Raw genomic sequence first — 21,690 nt, forward strand, 5'->3', positions numbered from 1 at the left:
GTAAAGTATAGATTGCAGTTTAAAATTCGATTTCCGGCGATTTCTCTCATGGACGAAAGCAGGCAAAAGGGATGTTGACGTACGTTTTTTTGCTTTGTGGTTGTCGCTCGCGGAAACCTCAATTTTTCCCTTCGAGTCGTTGCATAAACGACAATTGAGTAAAAGCGAATGAGCATCTCGCGTCATTGAAGAAAGCTATGGATATAGGAGGGGGAGGTCGGGAAAGCTCGACTGCGAGTGCGGTTTTGTCCCGCATCCCCCCTACGTTCCTCCACCTTTAACAGTCGAGTCGCTCAGCTTCGTCCGATTGGTGTTTCGTTTAACGCCAACCAGCCGTGCACCTCCAACACTCGAGTATCATCACGCACGTGTTATTCCGCTCACGTACAAACGTGAGTATTATTGTGTGCGTCATCGCCCCCAGCTCCCCGCGCGAGTCTCTCTCATCACGGTTTACCCGGTAACGTTCCGTTGCTTTCAGGCGGAGCCACTTGGCTGTAAACAGCAGCCAGCGGAACGCGCGAGACAAGCAAACAGACAGACAGACGTGGCCGGAACGACGCGCTTCGCGAGTCTCGCAGATGAACGAGAGCACTGGAATTAAGCGATGAACGCAAAAATTCAGCCCGTCGAGTGGAAAATCTCGCAAAATCTCGAAAAAGAATAGTGCGTTTGTCGACTCGCCGTTTGCAACGACCGACCATTTTCTTGCACTTTGCCGTATCAAATTGCCGATTCTCGGAAGCAGTTGCTTCGCTAATTGCGACCGTCTTGAAATCCCCCACTCGCTTGTAAACAGAAAACTTTTTATGGTGGAGCAAGGCGGGGCTGATAGGTCCACTTTACGTATTTTACCTCTTGACTATTTACATATCAGCTTTAAGGATAGAAGACTCGAGACAAGATTTTCATAGCTATACGAATAGTTTGACGTTTCCTCTTTAAATAGCCCAAATTGTACGCTTTAATATTGTACACTTTGTCCAGAGACTAGCTATCACCGTTTCACGCAGGTAAACCAATAAGTCCTCCCCATCGAATTATCCTAGCCGGTCGACCATCAAGCTTATAATATAGCTGTTACGTAATCAATCGGAGGCTATTTGAGCATCGTACAACTAAAATTTATCCAAAATTGGTGATGCTCTCTCGCTGGACGGAGTGTACGTATCAGGGATTGTCAATCTTCTCTCTCTCTCTCTCTCTCTCTCTCTCTCTCTCTCTCTCTCTCTCTCTCTCTCTCTCTCTTTCCCTCTCCCTCCCTCTCTCTCTATGTACGCCGTGTCGTATCAGTCGTAGGTCCTTTGTGCTCCGGACAGAAAGGATCAGTGGTAGGGTAGAGGATCAATACTAAATAAAACTAAATTATATTAATGTTTGAAACAAATAAATTAAATTGAATCATGTCAAATCGATTAATATCAATATTTATTCGATATAAAGATAAAAGTGTATTTTTTCAATTTGCAACCCAACTTAAAACTAAATAATTGTAGATTTTTGCTCGCAAACCATGTGTTTATAATATTAATGGACAATTTTATTGCATTTAATTACTTGTAGTAATAATAAAACTATATAAAATGGAAAAGGAATTAAGAATGGATCAATTAAATTTATATGAGGCTAAATGATTGTTTCTAGATCAAAATGTTTGCAGTAAGATAATTTTTGCCTCTAAGGTATATATCGATTTGTTTTTAAATTCTTGCTGAAAAATAATAAGGCGTAAAAGCACCACGTCATTATATGAAATTTAACACTGCAGGCGCTATATTTAAAAACGTAGGCTTCGTAACGTTACGAATAACATTGTCATGGAAGAATTAAAAGATACGCAAAATTTAACTTCCGTGAATATTTCGCTTGGCATTTATAATATCTCGCGCCAATTTCAACTTACGTTCGGAATCTGACTTCGCAAGGTGTCATGCATGCTTCTCTCATATTCCTTTCGAACACCAGTAACTCGTATATTTAACGGACTTTTAGTTTCCCAGATATGAAAAGCGAAAATTTTTAATTTTTAAAGTTTGTTCGCTAAGCACACTTCAGCAGTAAACAATACTCAAATATTTTAAATGACCTTTTTTACGAACATAGTTTTACAAAGTAAAAACAAAGAAGAAAAAGTGATTGAATTTCTTTGCTCTACACGCTTCTCGTTTGTATTGTTTTGCCAGTCGATAGCTGTCTCTCTCTCCCCAAGTATTGACTTGGTAAAAGACGCCAATTTTGAATTCAGCTAACCTCTTCGATCTAGACTCGAGTTTAGTAGAATTTCCTATAAACATGCCTATCGGGATCTTTTCAGAGTATTCTCATCCGCGAGGCGAGTTGAGAAATGTTGATGTAAATCAAGGATAAAACGGTTGAGAGGTTCGGTGTGTATTTTTGTTTACATTCCCGAGCGATCCGGTGACGATTGAATACTATAAGCGACGACAGGGTGATGGGAGGGGTATTTGATTTTCAGTATGGAAAGAGAGGGAGAAAAGTAAGAGGGGTAAGGAGTGGAGAAGGGGTAAAAGTAAAACTGACGAGTGAAAACTTGATCCCGCCCCGTGAACCAGCCAGGCGTCTGTGCTTCAGCGTTAATCCAGCAGCTTATAGGACGCATCTTCAAAGTCTCGAGTAGCCTTGATATATGCGCGATCCACAAGCCAACACTGAAATTCGAAACTGCAAGCATCGCCTACTCTTTCCACGAAGCTATATACCGCAACTTTGACTAAGGTACATTTCTACGTAACATTATACAAACATACGTGTATCGCCATACACCGAAATAATAATACCAACTCCTCGCCTGCGATCCCCTCCAGCGATATTCTCTTGTTCGATTCGTGTTTCTTTTTTTTTCAGGTAAAATCGGTAAGCGGGGAAACACAGAGAAGAAGAAAAGTGTTTCTCTCAAACTTTTGGGAGTTCCCGGTTGGAATAGGCAGGATTATCGGTTTTTAGAAATATTCTTGCAAGCGAGTCAGCGCGATAAAAACGCAATATCGAGATTGTTCAGGCCGACGGGACTACGAGACGATCTCCATCGGTGAACCCGATTGCGAAACGTCTCCGCGAGGTTGAAACTTTCTTCTTAAGAAGCGCAGTTACGTACCTAAAAAGAGATTCGACGCTTTCCAGAAGTTTCCCCGACAGAGTAACATTTGCATCGACCATATTACCAACTGGAAGCGTTTCTGCTGTGTTACTGCCCCTCTTGCACGAAAATCTTCCTTCTCACGTTGAAAAGTCCGAAGAACAGAAAGTTTTTTTTTTTAATCAAGCAGTGAAAAACACGATAGTAGCGAAGCTTTGCGAGAAATAAAAAAAAAATAATTATCACACTATCGGAATTCAGTTGTTTCGACTGATTAATTTTGGCACTGGATTTTTAGAATTCGTCGAGGAAAATCACTGGTAATTTAAATAGTGCCTCGATGGCGGTGTAGACATGTATTTATCTACTTAAATATGTACTTGCCGTCGAGGCGCTACCGTGTCTCTTGATCAGTGGTTAATTTTCGCAGCCAAATGTGCTTTTCTACGTATCCACTTGAATTCTAGGAATGATCGGAGATTCGCGTCAAAAACATGGTTTCGAGTAACAAAAAAAAAATACTTTCGCGTTTAATTGACCTCTTTGACGTTTCGCTGCCGAGCTCGCGATCGAGTTTAGAAAATTGTATTCGAAATTATCTAAATTAACGTCGGAGTTAATTTGTGTTATACGAGGAGACAAGGATGCCGATGGCATTTCTACAAGTTTTTACTGTAATCGGCTAAACGTCGAAATTCTTAGGACACGGCGAACGAAGAAGAATCGAATTCCATGTGGAATTGGAGGAACAACCCACCAATTTAGGCAATCGTTCAGTCCGAATTGCCACGAGCGGTTGGAAATTGTAACGCATTTCTGAAGCAGAGGCGAAAAAAGTACGTCGGAAATGGCGCGCGTCCCTTTCCGGCACAATGTAAAATTACATAGGCTTGCTGGTTTGTTATTATCGAGGTCGGAGGGTCCTCGCCAGTGTTTAACTCACGAAACAGTCTCGCAGGCGCATGCAGACGACGCTCTATAGCCCAGACATTCCGGAGGGGGAGGGGGGAGATAAAATATTTATTATTATACAGTGCGGAGAATCGAGCCCCAAATGTACAAAGTATTACATTTCAAAAACGATAGACCGTAATAAAACTCTATTATAATAATACAGAAACGCTCAGTCTGTTTCTCTCCGCAAGATGAAAAATAAAAAGATATATAAGAAAGAATCCGTGGAAGAGGCGGCACCACGAAAAATCCTCACGGAATAATTTTGAGCGTCGATCCGCGCAATTTGGCCTACATATCACGCACACTAGAACGCATTTGAGCACAAACCTATACACAACATCGTAGCAAGAATTGCACTAAACTAGTCGAGACCGCGCATTATGAATGACATACGCGCATCAATTTGCTTGAACCTATACTCAGAGACCGTGTCAATTAGCCAGGCTACGAGAAATTCCGAGAAGCACCTGTGGCCTGAAATTTAGAATCGTCCGTCTGGAAGGAAGGAAGGTTGCAAAGGCGAAAAAGAAAAAACGCGCGATGATGCGGGTCACAGACTGCGTTTTTTTGCGACTGCCACAGAACGAGCCCGGTTTTTCAGGAAGGTGCTTCATGCTGCTCTGCTGTCGTATCTCGTCGATGCGCTCCAGCGGCAAGTATCCGAACTACTCGATAAATGTCTTATACAGTGGCCCCATCTACCTTGCTCAGAGCCGGGCCACACACTTTGTTTCCCTGCTAAGCATTCTCAAGTTGATTCGCGCCAATTCAAATTCCCATCTCTATCAAAGTCTTTAAAACGCTTTTATACAGGACTATCCCAACACAATTACAAGCGTTTTATTCCATATCTCCGTTGTTTCACGGCAATCCTAACCTGCACATGGCGAAAATGCATTGACCTTGAAAAAATGTAAATAAAGAAGAGTACACAGTTCCTGAAGTAAATAGCTGCTGGAAATGTGGCACTGGTCACTTGAATACGCAGACGCTCGTGTAAACACGTGCAATTGGGCGCGGAAGGACAAATTATAGGTTATGTATACGTATACGACGAGACAGAGCACGTTTCTAAGAGGGGGTAGGATTCTTGGAAACACGGGAGGAAAGTATTGTACCGCGGGACGATTACGAACTTCCGGTATTTGGAAAGCGCAACTACATCCGGCCCGTGACTTCCCGCCAATTCTAAAACCTGCTGCGCTACTGCGATCGTTATCCTTAATAGCGAGTGAGCGTGTGTCATCATCCTGCTGAGACGGCAATAATAAATTCAACCTCGTTGGCTGGAATTCTGCATGGGTCAGGAGGTCCGATCCGGCTAGAGATCCGTTTCTGCCATTGCCACCGCCCCATTGACTACTAATTCTGACGTAACCCGCGTGTGAAACAAGTTACAAACGTCGGAACACGTTTCAGAGAGTAAACGATAATCCGCGCGCTACCGTCACTCTCCAATTTCTTAACGATGATTACTCGCCGACGTTCAACCATCCCAACGATAAACATACGTTAACGGTACTCGGTCTCGTTTTATAAACGCATGTCGCAAAAATCATACGGAGCGTTGGTTGAGCGTTCGCAGAGCTTCTATATAGACAAAAATCAACAGTTTTCAAACACTTTTTTTATGGAAGCTTTTATTCCTCAAGAAATTCAAACTGAAGTTGGCTGCGAGCGTAATTTACTTTAAAACAAGATGCGTTTTAACGACTAGGCGATAAGCCGCCAGGCACCTTCAGATCACTTTTCTTGTGGAGAGTTATAACCGATGACGTCACTAGCTACCTCAGAAAAATTCTGTTTAATAACAAATCGCTTTCTAATGGCAACGAACCGAGCTACGGGCGTTACAAAAACTGGTTAACCTTAGGCAACCTGCGAATCCTCGTTTTCCTATTATTGTGAATCGTGCAACGCCCCGTGACGTCACTGCAGTCACGATATCCGTCGATAAGGAATCGTCGTCCGAGTCCAATTAGTCCATATTTTGTTAATTGCTAATTGCCAATTGTGGCGTAATGGCTACAAGCGTTCGCTGCAAGTTTCAACGAGTTCCGATAAATTTCAAGTTACCTGTATGTATATATGTACTGGTACATACTACAGTGCTCTCTTGTTTTCACTCATTGTGCCAAGTACCATGACGCTACCTGCTGCAATGTCTTACCTGAGTGGATCCTCCGGCTTACTCATTTACCGACCAGTCACGGCAGTCACTGAATATCTCTCTTCTGTAGGAGGATTAACGCGCGCGTGAAGAAGCACTTGACACCGAAAATTCATCCGATATGAATAAACTTGCTATGAAAATAAAAACTTGTCGCTTTATCAATCATGAATTTATTATTAGTCGAGCCACCGTGTTTATAAAGAGCGTGGTCGGTCGAGCATTTGTGCATCGTTGATTTCACCCCCTTTGTTCTTTCCCTCGACTACTTTTCTTGGAATCGTCAACGCCTCGCTCGCGGCGGAAGGTAAAATCCCCCCACCCAACGAAAAGACAGCAGGGAAAAAAGTCGTCTCGTGGAAAAGAAGGGTATTCCTGCGAATGACTAAGAAGAAACGAAGAAAACTGGCTACTCTCGGAAGACCAGAGATGCGCGCGCGATTCCTCCAAGAAAATTTTATTATTATGCGTTGCGCGAACCTTTCCACCCTCCTCGTATTTTTCGGGGTCGTACCAGTTTTTCTCTTCCCGTGGGCTAAAGCGCGCCAATTCGACAATTTCTATGAAGCATGGCGACGATTACGCTCGGGAGTTATGCAAAAAAGCGCTCCGGGCCGGCAATTAAGCGTAATGTATGAGAAATATTATTGTATAGCATACACACATACAATACTAATCTAGGCGTATCTGGCAGCCACGTTTTTCTCGAGGAAAAAAATCGAGATAAAGCACACCGAATTTTCCAGCACTCTCGACACTTTTTTTCACGAGGTGGCGTGCTGCGCTACGTACTTTGGCACAGTCCCGCCAAAAAATGACTACTCTAGTGAAGAGCACAGGCTAACAATGCAATTTAAATGTTGCAAAAAAGTGGTTAGACGCGTAATCAATTCGCCGTTGAAGGATGCTGAGTAATCGAGAGGAAAAGAGAAAATGAGAAAGAAAAAGTTGAGGAGGTAGTGACCGAAACAGGTGTAGCGTAGGTATATAGGCGAGAGGTGAAAATGTTGTTTCAGCGTTTCGCCGATACGTGGAAGAGAGACATTCGTTTGACACCTGGAAGTCCTTCGGAGGACAATAAGCTTGTAAAGTCCCACTTTGTAACGCTTGTATAATGGAGTCCCGACGAAAAGAGGCCGCGCTTGACCGATCCCGGAATCTTCCAGGGGACTCCTTTGTTAGCCTCTTTGTGGTTTCTCGAAAGGGACGGACCCAGACTCCACGGAATCCTCGGACCACCTGCGGCTGTCTCGCTAGACGCGTATCTAGATCCGTACTCGAGCAAACACAACGCGTTCTGACACGTTCCACTCGATTGCTGCTTAAACAGACTTTTTCCCGCAACTTTGCACAATGGCCCTCGTTAGTTCTCGTTGAGAAGGATGTTCCCGAACCAGTGAACCAGTCAACGAGCCCCCAACAACACGATTGGATCATCGTCGATAATATTTCTATCGAGTGCCACTATAAATCTTTAGCACCAGTCAGCTTATAAATAATGCAACGTTACGCGTATATAAGCGTAAAACATCCAGTTAAGACATATTTTGACTTTTACACGTTTGCGTTTAAGGGCCCCGCAGGAAACGTATAAAGTATGTTTGCATTTCTGCAATGGTACCCTTTGCAATGGAGAAGCTATCAACTGTCGTGCTAAAATGCTTTGGGTTGCATCAGAGACCGCAAACTACAAGAGATAGCTGCTGTAAAAAGGTGGGAAACCCACACTGCTATTCTCGTACGCCTACAAAGAAGTTATATAACAGCTGACAATGTTTATGCAAACCGTCTTTTGCTATCTGGAGTAACACACACGCAGATACGCGTACACATACACGTGTCTTCGCGCAAAAACCAAGTCTCTTTACAATAATACCATTCTCCTCGCAAAACAATACGTGCCTTGCTTAACTTTACCACGAATTGATAATACTTTGAAAAAGATATGCACTGTGAGCCAATTTCTCGTAATTCATTTAAGACTCATTGCTCGTTATCCAAAATTTCAACGAAATCGCGAAAACGTGTATGTATATTAAATTTAAATAAAAACTTGTATTGGACGATATTTAATGGTCAAATATTTTTAGAATAAAAGGGATTTGCACAAAGATAAATAAAAAGCCAAATATACCGTGATTTCAAGAATGTAAATAAAAATTTAAGGAAAACCCTTGCAAGATGGTAAGTATAACTGCACACATAAAAACAGACTTTTCAATTTTCTATGCGATCTCTGACGTCTCTTCTGACTTTCATCGATTTTCTCCTGAGATTAGAAGTAAAGAGACCGTATTGACTAAAAAACAGCAATCTTAAATTTTTCGGCAGCAGAATCGATGTAGACCAAGACCCGATTGAAACGGAACGCAGTCTGAACTTTGGTGTAAGCGAATGAAATAAAGAAATCATAGGTATTGGTATAACCACAACTGGAAAGGAATGGAAGAACGTGAGCTCGCAGAAAAGTTCAGAAATGAAGTTTGATGACAAAAGTTTAATGATGATGATATAATAGAAAGAATGACTCACCATTCGATGCTTCGATATCCTCTGAGGCAGCAATGAAGTGCTTTGAAAGCTCCAACGTTCGCGTACTCCGTGGTAACGACTTCCTTGGTAAACCTGAGGCCACCTGACAAATTATCAAATTTGTGCATGGAGCAGTAGTCTTGTAATTCGTTGGCACGAGAGTTCTCTGGGAGCAGAAGAGAGAGGGTGAGGAGGGGGAGAAGAGGGAGAAGGCAGTTGAGACTGGCGAGTTTCATCATTGTTTGGTAGCTTTAAGGGACGGAGGGAAGGAACGACGGTGTAAAATAATGGAAGAGAAGGAAGATGCGAAAAATAGGAGGCAAAGTTGGGAGCTTCTGCGTCTCCTCACATCTTCCGAAATAACGAAGCCACGGCCGCACCGTTTGGAGAATAAAGTCAGAGAGGGGCCAGAGGCCGAATGCGTCCAGATAGAAATCTCTCGGATTCCCACGCTCCGTGTCTTCCAGGCCGGCTTTTCCGTCAAAGAAAACGCTGATTCTTTCCCTCTTCTCGTCGGCTTTTTCCTATCTCCCAGTGAAAAGAACGTCGTACTCGTCGTTCTCGCTGTCGTCGTCGTTTTGCCGTTCGTACGTAAATTCGACCCGACGTTTAATATTTGTCGTCAAACACAGTGGAGAGTCTTTGCACTGCCGAGAGAGCGTGTATGTTTACTCCGAATTTCAAATAACGCTCTCACAAACCCCCCCTTTATCCTTGACGGTAAACTCCCCTTTTGCCTCGGTTCACTCACCTTTCGCGCGATCAAAAATCAACGTCAAATGAAAAACAGAATCCTTGAAAAAGCTTCACAATGCTGAAAAATTTGGTCACTAGCGAAAATCAACACGCTTGCGCGTTCCGCACTTGTCGTAGCACATTGCTGGCGAAAGTTTGGATAGACACGGGAGAAAATTGCGGTAGACGAGAGAACGATATTCGTGCTTCGGATGCCGGCGGCTTACTGTCAGAGCAAGCCGTTCACTCGGAGAGAACAAGAAGTCTCCGCCACAGGTTTGAAATGGGCCGCCTGTTGCCTCGTGTCCGCTCGGTCCGTTTCGTTGACTCTCGGCAACGTTCGCCTGCCAATCCCCACCACTATCACGCAGGTCAGATCACACAACTCGTCTGACCGCGCACGCTACACTTTGCTCTTGTTTCGTGCGAATCTCACGTTTATTCGAACACTAGACAGACAGTCGACGCTCTCTCATAAATACATTTGGAATTACATTAAAATTCTTTTTTTAACTGTGCCCCCTTCTGCCACGCAGAAGCTTTAAATTTTCCTCACCTAATCTAGTATACAACCTTTTACCCTCATTCTCAACCTATATATACCAAAATTTATATCATTATTTCGCTTCTCTTTAACCAAATTATTATAAAGTAATTTCAGTGTGCCTTATTCAAATCTTTTCAAAATTGTCCAATTAAATTATTTTAAATCTTGGAAACGATCGAATTCTGTGATTTGTAAGTATTTATTGAACAAGATTTTATTAATGATGACTGAATTTTTAATTTCCTCGAATTTGCAATCAACTTTCAAAATTATGTAACTTAAACATTTATTCGACGTAGATTATAATATAAAGTTTATTCCACAGATTCAAGCAAGAAGAATATTCCAAGTATAGGATACGTCCTTTCGAAGTGTTAAACCAATCTAGTTTGTGTGTAAATGTTTATGTATACAGTTAGTTTGTGGAAACTATTTAAAGCTCCAGGTACACACTTGGAAAGATTTGTGGTATTGATACGCGTAAATATTTGAGGTAAAACCACATACTGCATTATATGCATGTGTATGTTTATTAAACTAGACTTAAACTCATCAACAGGTAAGTTGCATAATATATTTTATAGCTTCACAGGTTTGGAATATTTTAAGTAAATACATATCATACGCTCAAGCAATTTTAACAGGAAATACTAATTTTCATTAAGAGCGGAGTTTCGCAATTCGAAAATTCTATCAAAAGTGTAAATATTCAATTTAACCCGTATTATTGCCAAACAAATTAGAGAGACGAAATGAGGGAAAAAAAGGAAAGATTTTATTTGACAATAAGTTTAAGGCGGTGAAATTTATTTTCAAGAAATGCATTCGTCACGTAGCAGAAAGCCACAGAGAATTTTCTTCATTGCATTTGACTGAAAAGAGCGAATCGATGGATATTGGATCGAAGGAATGTCTCGTTAAGAATGCACGCTTCTTCATGGAAAGGATATCGGCGATGATATACAGTAGACGGAGATCCGAGAAAAAGAAGCGATAATCCGTCCTGGAAAATTTCAATAGGTGGGTCTTTAAAACGAAAACAATTCTCTGTTATTCGCCAAGCGTGCTTCTACGAGTTCTTCTCATAGTGCGGATTGTTTATATATTTTTTCCACGAAATGGTTAACGTTCGACTTTAGACGGTCGGCAAACCATGACTGCAGGCATATATCCCGTTGTTGTCAAAACGTTTCGTTTCTTTGAATCGCCCTGCCCCTTCCAGTCCCCTCCTCGTGACATACATAAGGTTTGTTTATTTATCCTGTACTTTCTGCGCTTTTGGCACTTTTTGCTATGATTTTCTTTATTCCTACCATGGATTGAACTCTCAAAAAGCGAAGAAAGTTTAAAATATACTACAGCTAAAACAAATCAACCTATATATACTTTCAGAAATGTCCCTAAAACATTCCTGGAACTAATTGATACGTGTAATCGTTTTTTGCTCTAACCGTGCGCTATAGGAAGTGTTGAGTATATCATTCAATGACTATAAATAAGAAATTAAATCCATTTCAAAGTTTATTTATATTTTCATGCATATTTTGTGCAATTTTTTCCAACACTGCTTTCAGTCTTTTTATATGCGACGATTAACATGAGGAATTTTGCTATTCGATCACCGGTTCAAATTAATCGATGCGAAACGAGGGGCGAATGGGAAACATTTGTCCTATCAAGTGAAAGAGTAGCTGGGGAGAATGCACACAGCGGGTTTTTCGACAGTGGTGACACGCGAGCAAATGTCACTGGCGTGACACGTAATAATGATAGGCCACTCATAATGAAAGAAATGAAACATGATATGATTTATAGTTGTAATTGTGCCGAGTTTCTTTATATTGGAAGAATTTTACTTACAGGATAATATCTCGTAAATTTAATAATAATCCTATTGGTATATAATATAATGTTTCAAGATTTATAAACATTTTTTATAAATAAAATTTAATATTTATTCTTAATGAACTGTTGGTCCCTTTGGAGATCGAATAATCACTGAAAAATGGAGAACAATTTTAAAATTACGTTCTTTTAAAGTAGTGGAATGATGTTTCATTACTATATAGTATTATGGGACAATCGTAAGGGACTTTTTCAATGTTTAGGAGACCAAACTAACAGGATTTGTTTCTTGGAAACCGCGTATGCATCAATTTCTAAAAATCGGAGCCTAAAGCATATCAACTGTTTATTGTTTTATTGAGTACCGTAGGATCGAACTATAGAAATTGCGGCAGAATACCTGATTGTCAGTCCTCTCATTATTTATATATGAAAAACCTAACATTTGGAGGCACCGAAGATAAGAATGGATGTACACTTTGGGTAAATGACGTTTGAACGATTTGCTGAAAGTCTTAACGCGATTGACACGTATCAATAGAGTGCTGATATCGATGTTTCAGAGGAAAAGGGAAACCGTCTTGTGATATGTTTTATAGCAGTTTGCTTTGGCTTACCGGGGGAATCCATAATTACGCGCGGCCCACGTTGCTAACACGCAATCGCTCTCTTTATAAACCAACTGATTTCACCATTTGCCACTATCACTATTTCTTACCCTGTAGACTACTCGAGTTTATTCAATTAATTTAATTCTTGAGTTTCATATTTTTTAAGTTACTCGATTTTATAACGCTATTTCAAATAAGATTTTTTAGTTACATGATTGTGAATGAAAAACTACATCCTAGATAATGGTTAAAAGTAGATATGATATTATTATCGCCATCAAAATTTTGCTTTGTAATTTTATTCAACTATTCATTTTTTCTAGTATTTTTTTAAGGTAATTAATATAATTTGATGTTCTTTTATAGAATTCGGTTGGTTTTCGAGAATAAATGTATGTATTGATGGCTATATATTTTTACAGGTACATCATGATTCTGGGAATCAAATAGTATAATTAATTGATTAATTAAATTTGTAGTCTCGAATCTATAAAAATTTGATAAATATAAATTTTAGATTTCTCTAGTGCATATTTCCACACAATCTTCTCGGCAATTGGGTTCAATATACATCATATATATGACGTTCGTAAAGCTTTGGAAACGCATCTCACACTGCTGCTGCACTTTATCTTTCTGAAATACATTCGTCATTAAAAAGGCAAGTGTTTTTAAACTGAAAAGTTATTAAAAATTAAATCGCAATATAGTGAGTTTAATTAAAAAATAATTCTCTTTCATCTGGTTTACTCAGTTCTTACCTTAGCATCCCTGAAAGAAACGAGGATCACATATTCTAAGATATAAATGTATCCATCTAAATCATCTATTTCCCTGAAATACCATGCTAGAATTATGTTTATAACAACATTATATCATTTAATTTGATAATTCAATTACAATCGATTTTATCCTACGTAAGCTATCCCTCGAACATCAAAGTTATAACAATTAATTTAAGTAGTTTATACACATACATATAAATTAATTTCTTTCTTTTCAAGTAATGTTACTCGATAGCACAGGTTTTCTAAAATATAGTTCAGAAAAATCTCGGAGATTGTTGTAACTTACAAATAGCATTGAGCTATAGCTGAAATGTCTTAGAGATATTTCATTATAAAGTTTCTTTAAAAGATTGTTTATGACAACTATATGAGGTATCTATGAGATATTTTTTTTATAGGATTTGAAGATATTTCCGTGAGACAATTGTGAGACGTTTTTGGATACTGTTGTGAGATATAGCTCCAAGTAGATGTACAAGGTCCATCACAGATAAGTGACTGACCATCTGAAAGTGCCAAAATCGCGATGGCAGGAAATAAGTGTGTATTTGGTCCAATATTGAAAGAGTGGGATGATCAAGTGATTGTCTATTTCTTTCTCGCCCATTACCCTCCTCCCCTCATTTGAATTTGTTTTGTCAATGATATAGATGGTTAAATAGGAACAAGGAAGAGAGAGTCAGTTACTTCATCGTCCTTTTCTTTCTCTTCCTATCTTCGACCAATAGTAATCTTATTATCGCAATTGCGATTTTGACTCTTTTAAACGATGGATCACTTTATCTGACGAGCCCTGTATAACTATTTTTTTTTAATTAAGTATAATTTTATTAATTTTAAATTATAAATATTTATTAAGGAATATAATGATTTGTTTCAAGGAATAGTTTACGTAAATCGGAAAATATAAATGTAACTCGAAAAAATTGTATGCATTTGTTTATTTATTTATTATTGTAATTATTTCTCACCTGCTTTTATGTAGGGTTACTTGTTCCGTTTAAACAAAATATCCAATTCCTGAGAAATAAGCTATATAGATTAGACGAATAGATAAGATGTTAAATCACAAAGAGAGAATTGAATGATACCTGATAGCTCCAGGGTCAACTCTCGTCAGAGAAAGAATATAAGCTGATTTTTAATCAATAAGATGTAACTATGTGTGATTGGGAACGGGTTACGTCTGTTTATAAACATAATCATTAAAGAAAAAAATAATTATATATTACTTATTAAATAATTATTAAAATAGCAGTAGAACTGCCTCAGCGCTGTCTCTGTGCTATTTCAGAGCAATTTCAGAAATGTTTCAGAAATGTAGCACTGTAAGAACTGACGATGTTTTACTATCTCAGAGACATTGCTGAAATATCTCATACTTTTTGAAATATCTCAAAAACATTACAATAACAGTGAAATGACTCAGTAATGTCTCTGTGACATTACTGTGCTATCAAGAAATATTATTTCTTTATTTAAGAAATCATAAGTGGACTTAGAGAGGAAGTAGATTGGGACGTTGGGAAACCAATTTTTATGAAAGTTTAAAGTTTTTTTAACGTTAGAGTTTAATTAGAAAAACAAAGAAGCTGTACAATATATTCGGTGATTTAGCCAATAATATTAATCCAATCGCGGAAACTCATAGCGTGTAGACGTTTGTTGATTGCATTTGTACCATAGTCGATGATGGGTTTTATTAAATTGTCGTGATACTTTTCGAGAAGCTTGGGAATCAAAGTTGACGCTGCTTTACTTATCCATTCTGAGACTTTTTCATTTTTAAAAAGACCCGTAACTTCAATCTAATAACGTTATTATCAGTTATATTGTATAATGAAATTTATTAAGAGCAATACTTTTTATTCAGTTTACTTTAAGTTCTTACCTTAGCATCCTTTAAAGATGTGCGGATTACTAGTTCCATTAGGAAAAGGTGTGAATTCTTTATCCTAAACTTCATACCTACGTATATGTTAAGGTTGTGAAGAGAAACTCTGTAAATTTAAATTTTATTATTTTATCACATACAAGTGATCGTTTATCAAAATAAAATTATTATATATAAATATATATCATTCATTTTAATTAGAACCAAATTTTCAATTTATAATTCCAAGGTAAACATTTTATTTAAAATATTTTTACCGACAGCAGATCCCTGAATTATCTATTGCCGGAAACTCAGCATCCTTCCTTAACTTCATACTTTATTATCCCTCGCGCTTCTTTAGCTTTTATATATTTATAATAATAATTAAAAAATCAATAATATTTTACTTCATATTTCCGCTTCCAAAAATTTTGAAAGCTTTGGCTATATTTCCATTCAGATCGTAACCAGTCATTGCATTAATCTCATTCCAGGAGAAATTAGAGTGCAATTTAGGACGAATCAATATGAGGTCTGCATCTTTAACGGTGTATTCGGATAATTTGTTTACTTGGAGCTGCGTCATGAGAGCATCAATTCTTAAAAAAAGAAAATATTACTCATTTTGTTAGATTTTAGCTGAATAACTAACTATTATGAACAAAGGAAAATATTAAGTTATTCAAACGTTTGATACATCTAAAAATATTGAATAAACAGCCTGAAGAATGATTTGTACAAATTTCAAAGAGTTTTTTCTTTTTGATGAGAAAATTCCAATTTAACTTATCATCATAAAATTAGGACTTACAAAATCATTTTGTTTTCAAATTTAAAGGCTTGCTTAGACTGTTTGTAGGGATCGAGAACAGGCAATCTCATATTTTTATTTCCTGTTTTCATCGTCTTTTTAAAATTTTCCAGAAAATTTCTAAATTTATTTGTCATAAGAGAGAATTCAGCCTCCTCATCTAAACAAAAGAATATCCGAAATATTAAGAAGAATATGATATACGTAGGAAAATGATTTTTAATTTTTCAAACTTACGTTGTATGTGGTCCTCATTATACGGCAGGGCTTGGCAGCAAACAAAGGCTATAGCCAGCAAAACGATTGAGCACTTCATGTTGCTAGATAAAAATTAAAATTCTTGTAAAAACACGAAAAATATAAGAAAAATACTTTTTATTTCGCGCAATAATTATACAAAATATAAGCAAAATACAATCATTTTTAAAGAGGAGAAAATTGAATACGCAGTTGAAACTAACTAAGAAAAACATGTGTCTCTGATATTTATACTAAACTACAAATAAAAAATTGTATCTACTCAATCATTATTTCTGTGTCTCCTCATTTTTTATATCTATTTGCACACCTGCGGCACGTACACATCACTGAAGCTGATGTACTTACCTGCACTCTTATACTTAACGTACGATTACCGTAGGACAATTAAGACATTATGACCAATGAACGGTCTTTATATATAGCGCATCAATATCGATCATATTAATATTAAATCTGATAATCTTATAATCTAATCGCAATCGATATGACACTTCCAAACAAATCTCTCGAAAGACAAAGTAACAACAACCGATTTAAGTAGTTTCGGTAATTGCAACATTTCTCACTCAAATTCCTTTTATTATCAGAGCTCTATCAATAAATGATGATTTATTTATGCAGATTTCAGCTTAAATATATATATATATATATCAGAATAATCTCACAAATTTAAACAGGATCCCTCAAACCGGCATTACTTAGCCGAAACGTATGTAAATGATTTGACCTTATGTTTGAAGACTTTCAAGCTTATTATAGTATGTTAGTGATACTTCGAATTGCTTTTTATAGCACAATGTATATATAGTTTCGAAAAAACGAGAAAACATATACATTAAAAAATTAATTATTTGATCAAGATTTTTCGGTCTTGCGACAATCTTACTATTTTTTTGGAACAAATACTTCATGACGTCACTAATATAATAATTAAGTCTGAAATTCATCGTCAAATATCACATTATTTTTGACGCTCTATCGATTTTGATAATATAATGTCGGTCTGAGGGGTCTCATTAAAGCAAGCATTATAAATTGATTTTTCATATGAGAATGCTGGCTATACAATGCCCTTTAACCTTTCATTATCGGCGTGCTAATTTACCAACATAGCTACAGATATATAGTTCGTCACACTACCATAACGGTATTGTATTAACAAATTTTTTTATTATTTATTTTCAAGAATTATATATGTAATAACTTGTATCTCATACTACTTAAGAAAAATACAAATACCGATGGATAATTGAAAGGCAGAAGAATGCGATAAAAGAAAGCAACGATGCTACTGATAAATCAAGTAAGAAATAAATAAGAGCTGAATTCATTTAGGTCTATCAGACCACTACGTGGATAATTAAAGGTTAAAAAAAGGAAGAAAAGGCATGCCTTTAAAGGAGACGCCTCATGTAGATAGACAATTCATTTATTTATTTAGATTTTTAAAAACATTTTCAGTTCTTAGAAAAACATCATTAAAATAATAGGTAATTTACACTAGGTGCACCTAATAAGGAAACTAAACAGAAAAATAAATTCTCAACGCACATTTCCCAAGGGAAGAGTTTTGAAGGAGTAGAGTAAATTTTAAGCAGCAAAATGGTTAATATTTAATAACGAAATTGATAAGAATCTTGTATTCATTTTTTGATAAAGCAAATATAATGGCAAGAAAGTTTTGCAATTCTTCAATTGTATCTATTCTAAATTAAGTTATCGTATACCAAAAAGTTTGGATGTAATTGCTATATCTACCTTCTTAGATAATATAATTGCCTATCTTATGACTAATTATATTGTCTTCTGTAAAGATTCTTTGCGTGGAATAAGAAATGAAATAAATTAGGACTTATATGAGATATATATATGTTGTTTCGTATAAGAGCTTAAGATTTATTAAACGTTTATTTATTAAAAAGGAGAGAAGCTGTACAATATTCATTTGTCTTAGCCTATCATACCAATCAAATCAGTGAAAGACATAGTTTTTAAACGTTCATTGAGCATATTTGACGCATAGTCAGCAACCGGTTCCATTAGTTCTTTCTGGTAATCTTCGAGAAGCTGAGGAATCATGTCTGACAATGCCGCACTTATCAATTCAGAGACACTTTCATCGTCGAAAAGGCCATAGATGTGGAACTGAAAAGGTTATTGTCATTTACCTTGTAAGACGAAATTTTTGAAAAAATAATTCATATTTAGTTTATTATGAATTCTTACCCTTAGACATTTCAAAGCTGCGTGGATTGACATCTCTTTGACATAAAGATGCTTATCCCTTACTCCTAGTTTCAGTGCTATGTCTACGTCGAATCCACTAAGAGCGATTCTATAAATTTCAATTTTATTGTGATGATCATCTATTTATAAGCATTTTGTAATTAAAATTTCCTATTTTTTATGTAAATTGAAATTATGATTCAAGTTCAACTCGTTAAATCATCGACTGCTTGTACTATATTATTCTGTTATGATTTCCTATATTACCGACAGTAGACTACTATATTAACTGTTACCGGAAACTTAACATCTTTAGCTAACTATATTTTCAAAGCTTTAATGATAAATATATTATTCAGAAGTATTAAAAAGAATTAAAATTTCCAATAAATCTTACGATACTTCTCCGTGTCCATAAATCGGGTAGACTTTAGCAATCAGACCGTCCAGCACGTAACCACTCTTTGCTTTAATTTCATCCCACGTGAAATTAGAGAACAGTTTGAGACCACTGACCGCAAAATCTGCATCTTTAACCTTGTAGTTTGATAAGCTGTCTACCTGTAGGGCCGTCAGAAGAGCATCGACCCTTCATAAAAAAATAGCACAAATTAGGAGTTTTTAATAGAAAAAACCAACCTATATGAAGATAAGAAAAAGTTTAATTATTCAAACATTTTGTCAACTAAATAAAAATGGACCCAATATCAATAAAAAGATATTTAGAGCCTTCCGTTGATTGGTTCACTTTGGCAGAATGCTTTAATTATTCGCGAATATTTTTATACTTACGTAATAAATTCGTTTTCAAGTTTGAAGGATTGTTGAGCTAGTTTAAAGGGATCTAGAACAGGAATTCCTAATGTGTCGTTTCCTGTTTTCATAATACTTTTAAAGTTTTCAAGAAAACCAATCAGCTTTGAGTTTGCGAATGTCCTTATCATTCCACTATCTAAATGAATAAATATCAATAATATCAAAAAGAACATAATATACTCAGTGAGATATTATTTACTGTCATTTAAACTTACATTGCATATTGTCCCCACCATATGCCATGGCGTGGCAGCTGACCAAGGCCATAGCCAGCAACACGATTGAGTATTTCATTTTTCTAAATAAAAATAAAAATTATTGTAAAAATTCGAGTACGCATGGAGACAAAATACTTTCTACTTCCCGGAGTAATTATAAAAACTTTAAGAAAAATGCTATCGTTAATAAAGGGAAAAAATTAGAAGAGAATATTTTAAATCTGAGGTAAATATATATATATATATAAGATTTGTATTACAACAAAGTTCACAAATGTCTTGACACTGTTCACACTTTTTTGTATTTTTTGTTTTATATCACACTTGCAGCATCGTTGAATATAATTTACTTACCAATTTTGTGTTTAATGTACGATTATCGTAGGACATTAAACATCATTACCAAGCGTTCGTCTTTATATATTGCACGTCAGCATCGATCATCGAAATGCTGGCATCTACATCCTTATCAGATTTCTCATATCCTTATCATAATCGATATGACGCCACGAAACATGTATTGGTTGAATCGTTTGAACGACAAAGTAACAACAATCGGTTTAAGTAGCTTCTGTAACTCCAGCGTTTTTTTTACTAAAGTTCTTCCTATCACAACTACGAATAAACAACTGTTTCACTTATCGCAGACCTTAACATTCCGATAACTCACTAATTCGCATTTAAACTAATTATTAGGATAATTTTTAGCCTTTATCGTTCAGTTTATCATTTGGATAGCAAATATTTTAATACAGTTTTACGGAATAACATTTAATTTGGTGCTATAACTAATTCTAATAAACTCATATACACTCCAAGCAATTTCTGTCAATCAAAACTTTTTGTTCCGTCGTGAATGATTTTATCTTTTGAATCGCGACGCTTGTTTTAATCTCATTAGTTTGTTGACCTAAAAACATAATTGTCTATGAATAGAAAAATTTCGATTAGGTGATATTAAAGTTTAAACAAATAATTAATCCATTGGAATGCTTACTCTTTTAATAAGTTCCATTTCTAGATTTGTTCAATTGATATTTTATCGCTTTCTCGTGTTGAGATTTGAGATAATAGAGATTAAAGTACAGTTAATTACTACACGCTGTTTTTAAAATTAAAAATATATTCTGTCAACTTGTGTGTGATGCATTGTTTATACTAATTATTTATCTCGTCAAAATTAATACATTCACTAACTGATTGTTGATGATTTTCGAAATGAAAATTTCTCTTATCGTCGTAGAGATTCCTATGGATAAATGATTTTCGATTTAAATCTAAGAGCTACTTTGAAATTAATTAATTAAAATGGGTTTCTCTCGTTTGATCGTTTAAAAGTAATGATATTTCTGATCCTGATCATCGTTTTAGGTTGTTATTTATCATAGTTTATGGCTACACTATACTACATTTGAACTGGATGAAATAATTTTTTTGTCGTAAAGTTTATATACATTTTAGCAGTGAAGGTGTCTCAATTCTCATTGCATACACGATGTAACCTCGTAGAATAATCTAAAACTAAAAAACTGAAGTGTCTAAAGATAATACTCGCAGTTTATTGATGAACCTAAATGTTGAGATAAACAAAATTGAAATCATATTTTGTGAAGAATGTAAGGCTAAATTATCATTCCAAAAAAGAATTTCTTAATTTGATTGCTTAGTGTTTTCTATAGATACTTTTTTTTTCAAAATTTGGAGGTTAAATCACGTAGTATCACCCTTATAATGTATTTAGCTTATTCGATTTTTATAGGCAACAACACGAAGCTCCTGTGCGTACATGACACGGTAGGTACAAACGTACAAATTACGATTGATAATTATCTATATTTATTATAATTTAAAAATTTATTTATACTTTGCTCCGTTTAAAATATTTTAGAAATCCTTAAATTTGAGAAGAACAAAATAAAATTTGTTTTCATATCTATACGTGCTAGTTGTCAGAAAAACATTTTTGTTACATTTCATAGATTAATATCTTAAAAGTATATGTGATACAGAAAAAGAAACAATATTTACGAATGTTAACAATGCAAATTAATTAAAAACTTGAAAAATTAAACTATTAGGTTTCATTTTTACCGCTAAAATGACTTCTCATACAAAACAGTTAAACTAAAAATAAAAATATTTTAATGTAATAAACAATTAAAAACAAAATATAAGTCATAATGTTGGATTTAGACACTAT

The 21,690-nt window shown here is 36.1% G+C and overlaps 2 protein-coding genes and 1 long non-coding RNA gene across 3 annotated transcripts in view; 1 reads left to right on the top strand and 2 right to left on the bottom strand.

Annotated features, from left to right (window-relative positions):
• The window catches only part of LOC136772253 (single Ig IL-1-related receptor-like), a 133,545-nt gene extending 123,832 nt beyond the window's left edge, over nucleotides 1-9,713 (bottom strand). The window contains exon 1 of the mRNA XM_066725105.1: nucleotides 8,757-9,713. Within this exon, the coding sequence (XP_066581202.1) occupies nucleotides 8,757-8,995 (239 nt within the window). The 5' untranslated portion in view covers nucleotides 8,996-9,713. The remainder of the gene's footprint in view (nucleotides 1-8,756) is intronic.
• A 73-nt stretch (nucleotides 9,714-9,786) lies between these two features.
• Nucleotides 9,787-11,881, top strand: LOC136772922 (uncharacterized). Its single transcript, XR_010822527.1, has 3 exons — nucleotides 9,787-10,229; nucleotides 10,364-10,531; nucleotides 10,623-11,881. It is a non-coding gene; the product is annotated as an uncharacterized lncRNA (long non-coding RNA).
• A 2,943-nt stretch (nucleotides 11,882-14,824) lies between these two features.
• LOC136772759 (uncharacterized) lies at nucleotides 14,825-19,566 on the bottom strand. Its single transcript, XM_066725886.1, has 11 exons — nucleotides 19,506-19,566; nucleotides 19,249-19,408; nucleotides 18,854-19,045; nucleotides 18,457-18,565; nucleotides 18,186-18,375; nucleotides 16,462-16,465; nucleotides 16,207-16,289; nucleotides 15,970-16,129; nucleotides 15,566-15,757; nucleotides 15,174-15,282; nucleotides 14,825-15,090 (listed from the first exon to the last, which is right to left on the bottom strand). Exons 1-11 carry the CDS (start codon nucleotides 19,564-19,566, stop codon nucleotides 14,896-14,898), a joined length of 1,455 nt encoding a protein of 484 aa, XP_066581983.1. The 3' UTR covers nucleotides 14,825-14,895.
• Between the last annotated feature and the right edge of the window lie 2,124 nt (nucleotides 19,567-21,690).

The sequence above is a fragment of the Prorops nasuta genome, unplaced genomic scaffold (genome assembly GCF_024137725.1).
Source record: "Prorops nasuta isolate Cenicafe-Biocafe unplaced genomic scaffold, Cenicafe_Pnas_1.2 PNAS00004, whole genome shotgun sequence".
NCBI classification, from domain to species: domain Eukaryota; kingdom Metazoa; phylum Arthropoda; class Insecta; order Hymenoptera; family Bethylidae; genus Prorops; species Prorops nasuta.

Coding starts and splice junctions, on each gene's coding strand:
- LOC136772759 (XM_066725886.1), bottom strand. CDS start 19,566: ATGAAATACTCAATCGTGTTGCTGGCTATGGCCTTGGTCAGCTGCCAC. Junction 15,758..15,969: donor TTTGAAAACAAAATGATTTT/GTAAGTCCTAAT, acceptor TCTTTTTTTAAG/AATTGATGCTCTCATGACGC. Junction 15,283..15,565: donor TTTGGAAGCGGAAATATGAA/GTAAAATATTAT, acceptor TTAAATTTACAG/AGTTTCTCTTCACAACCTTA.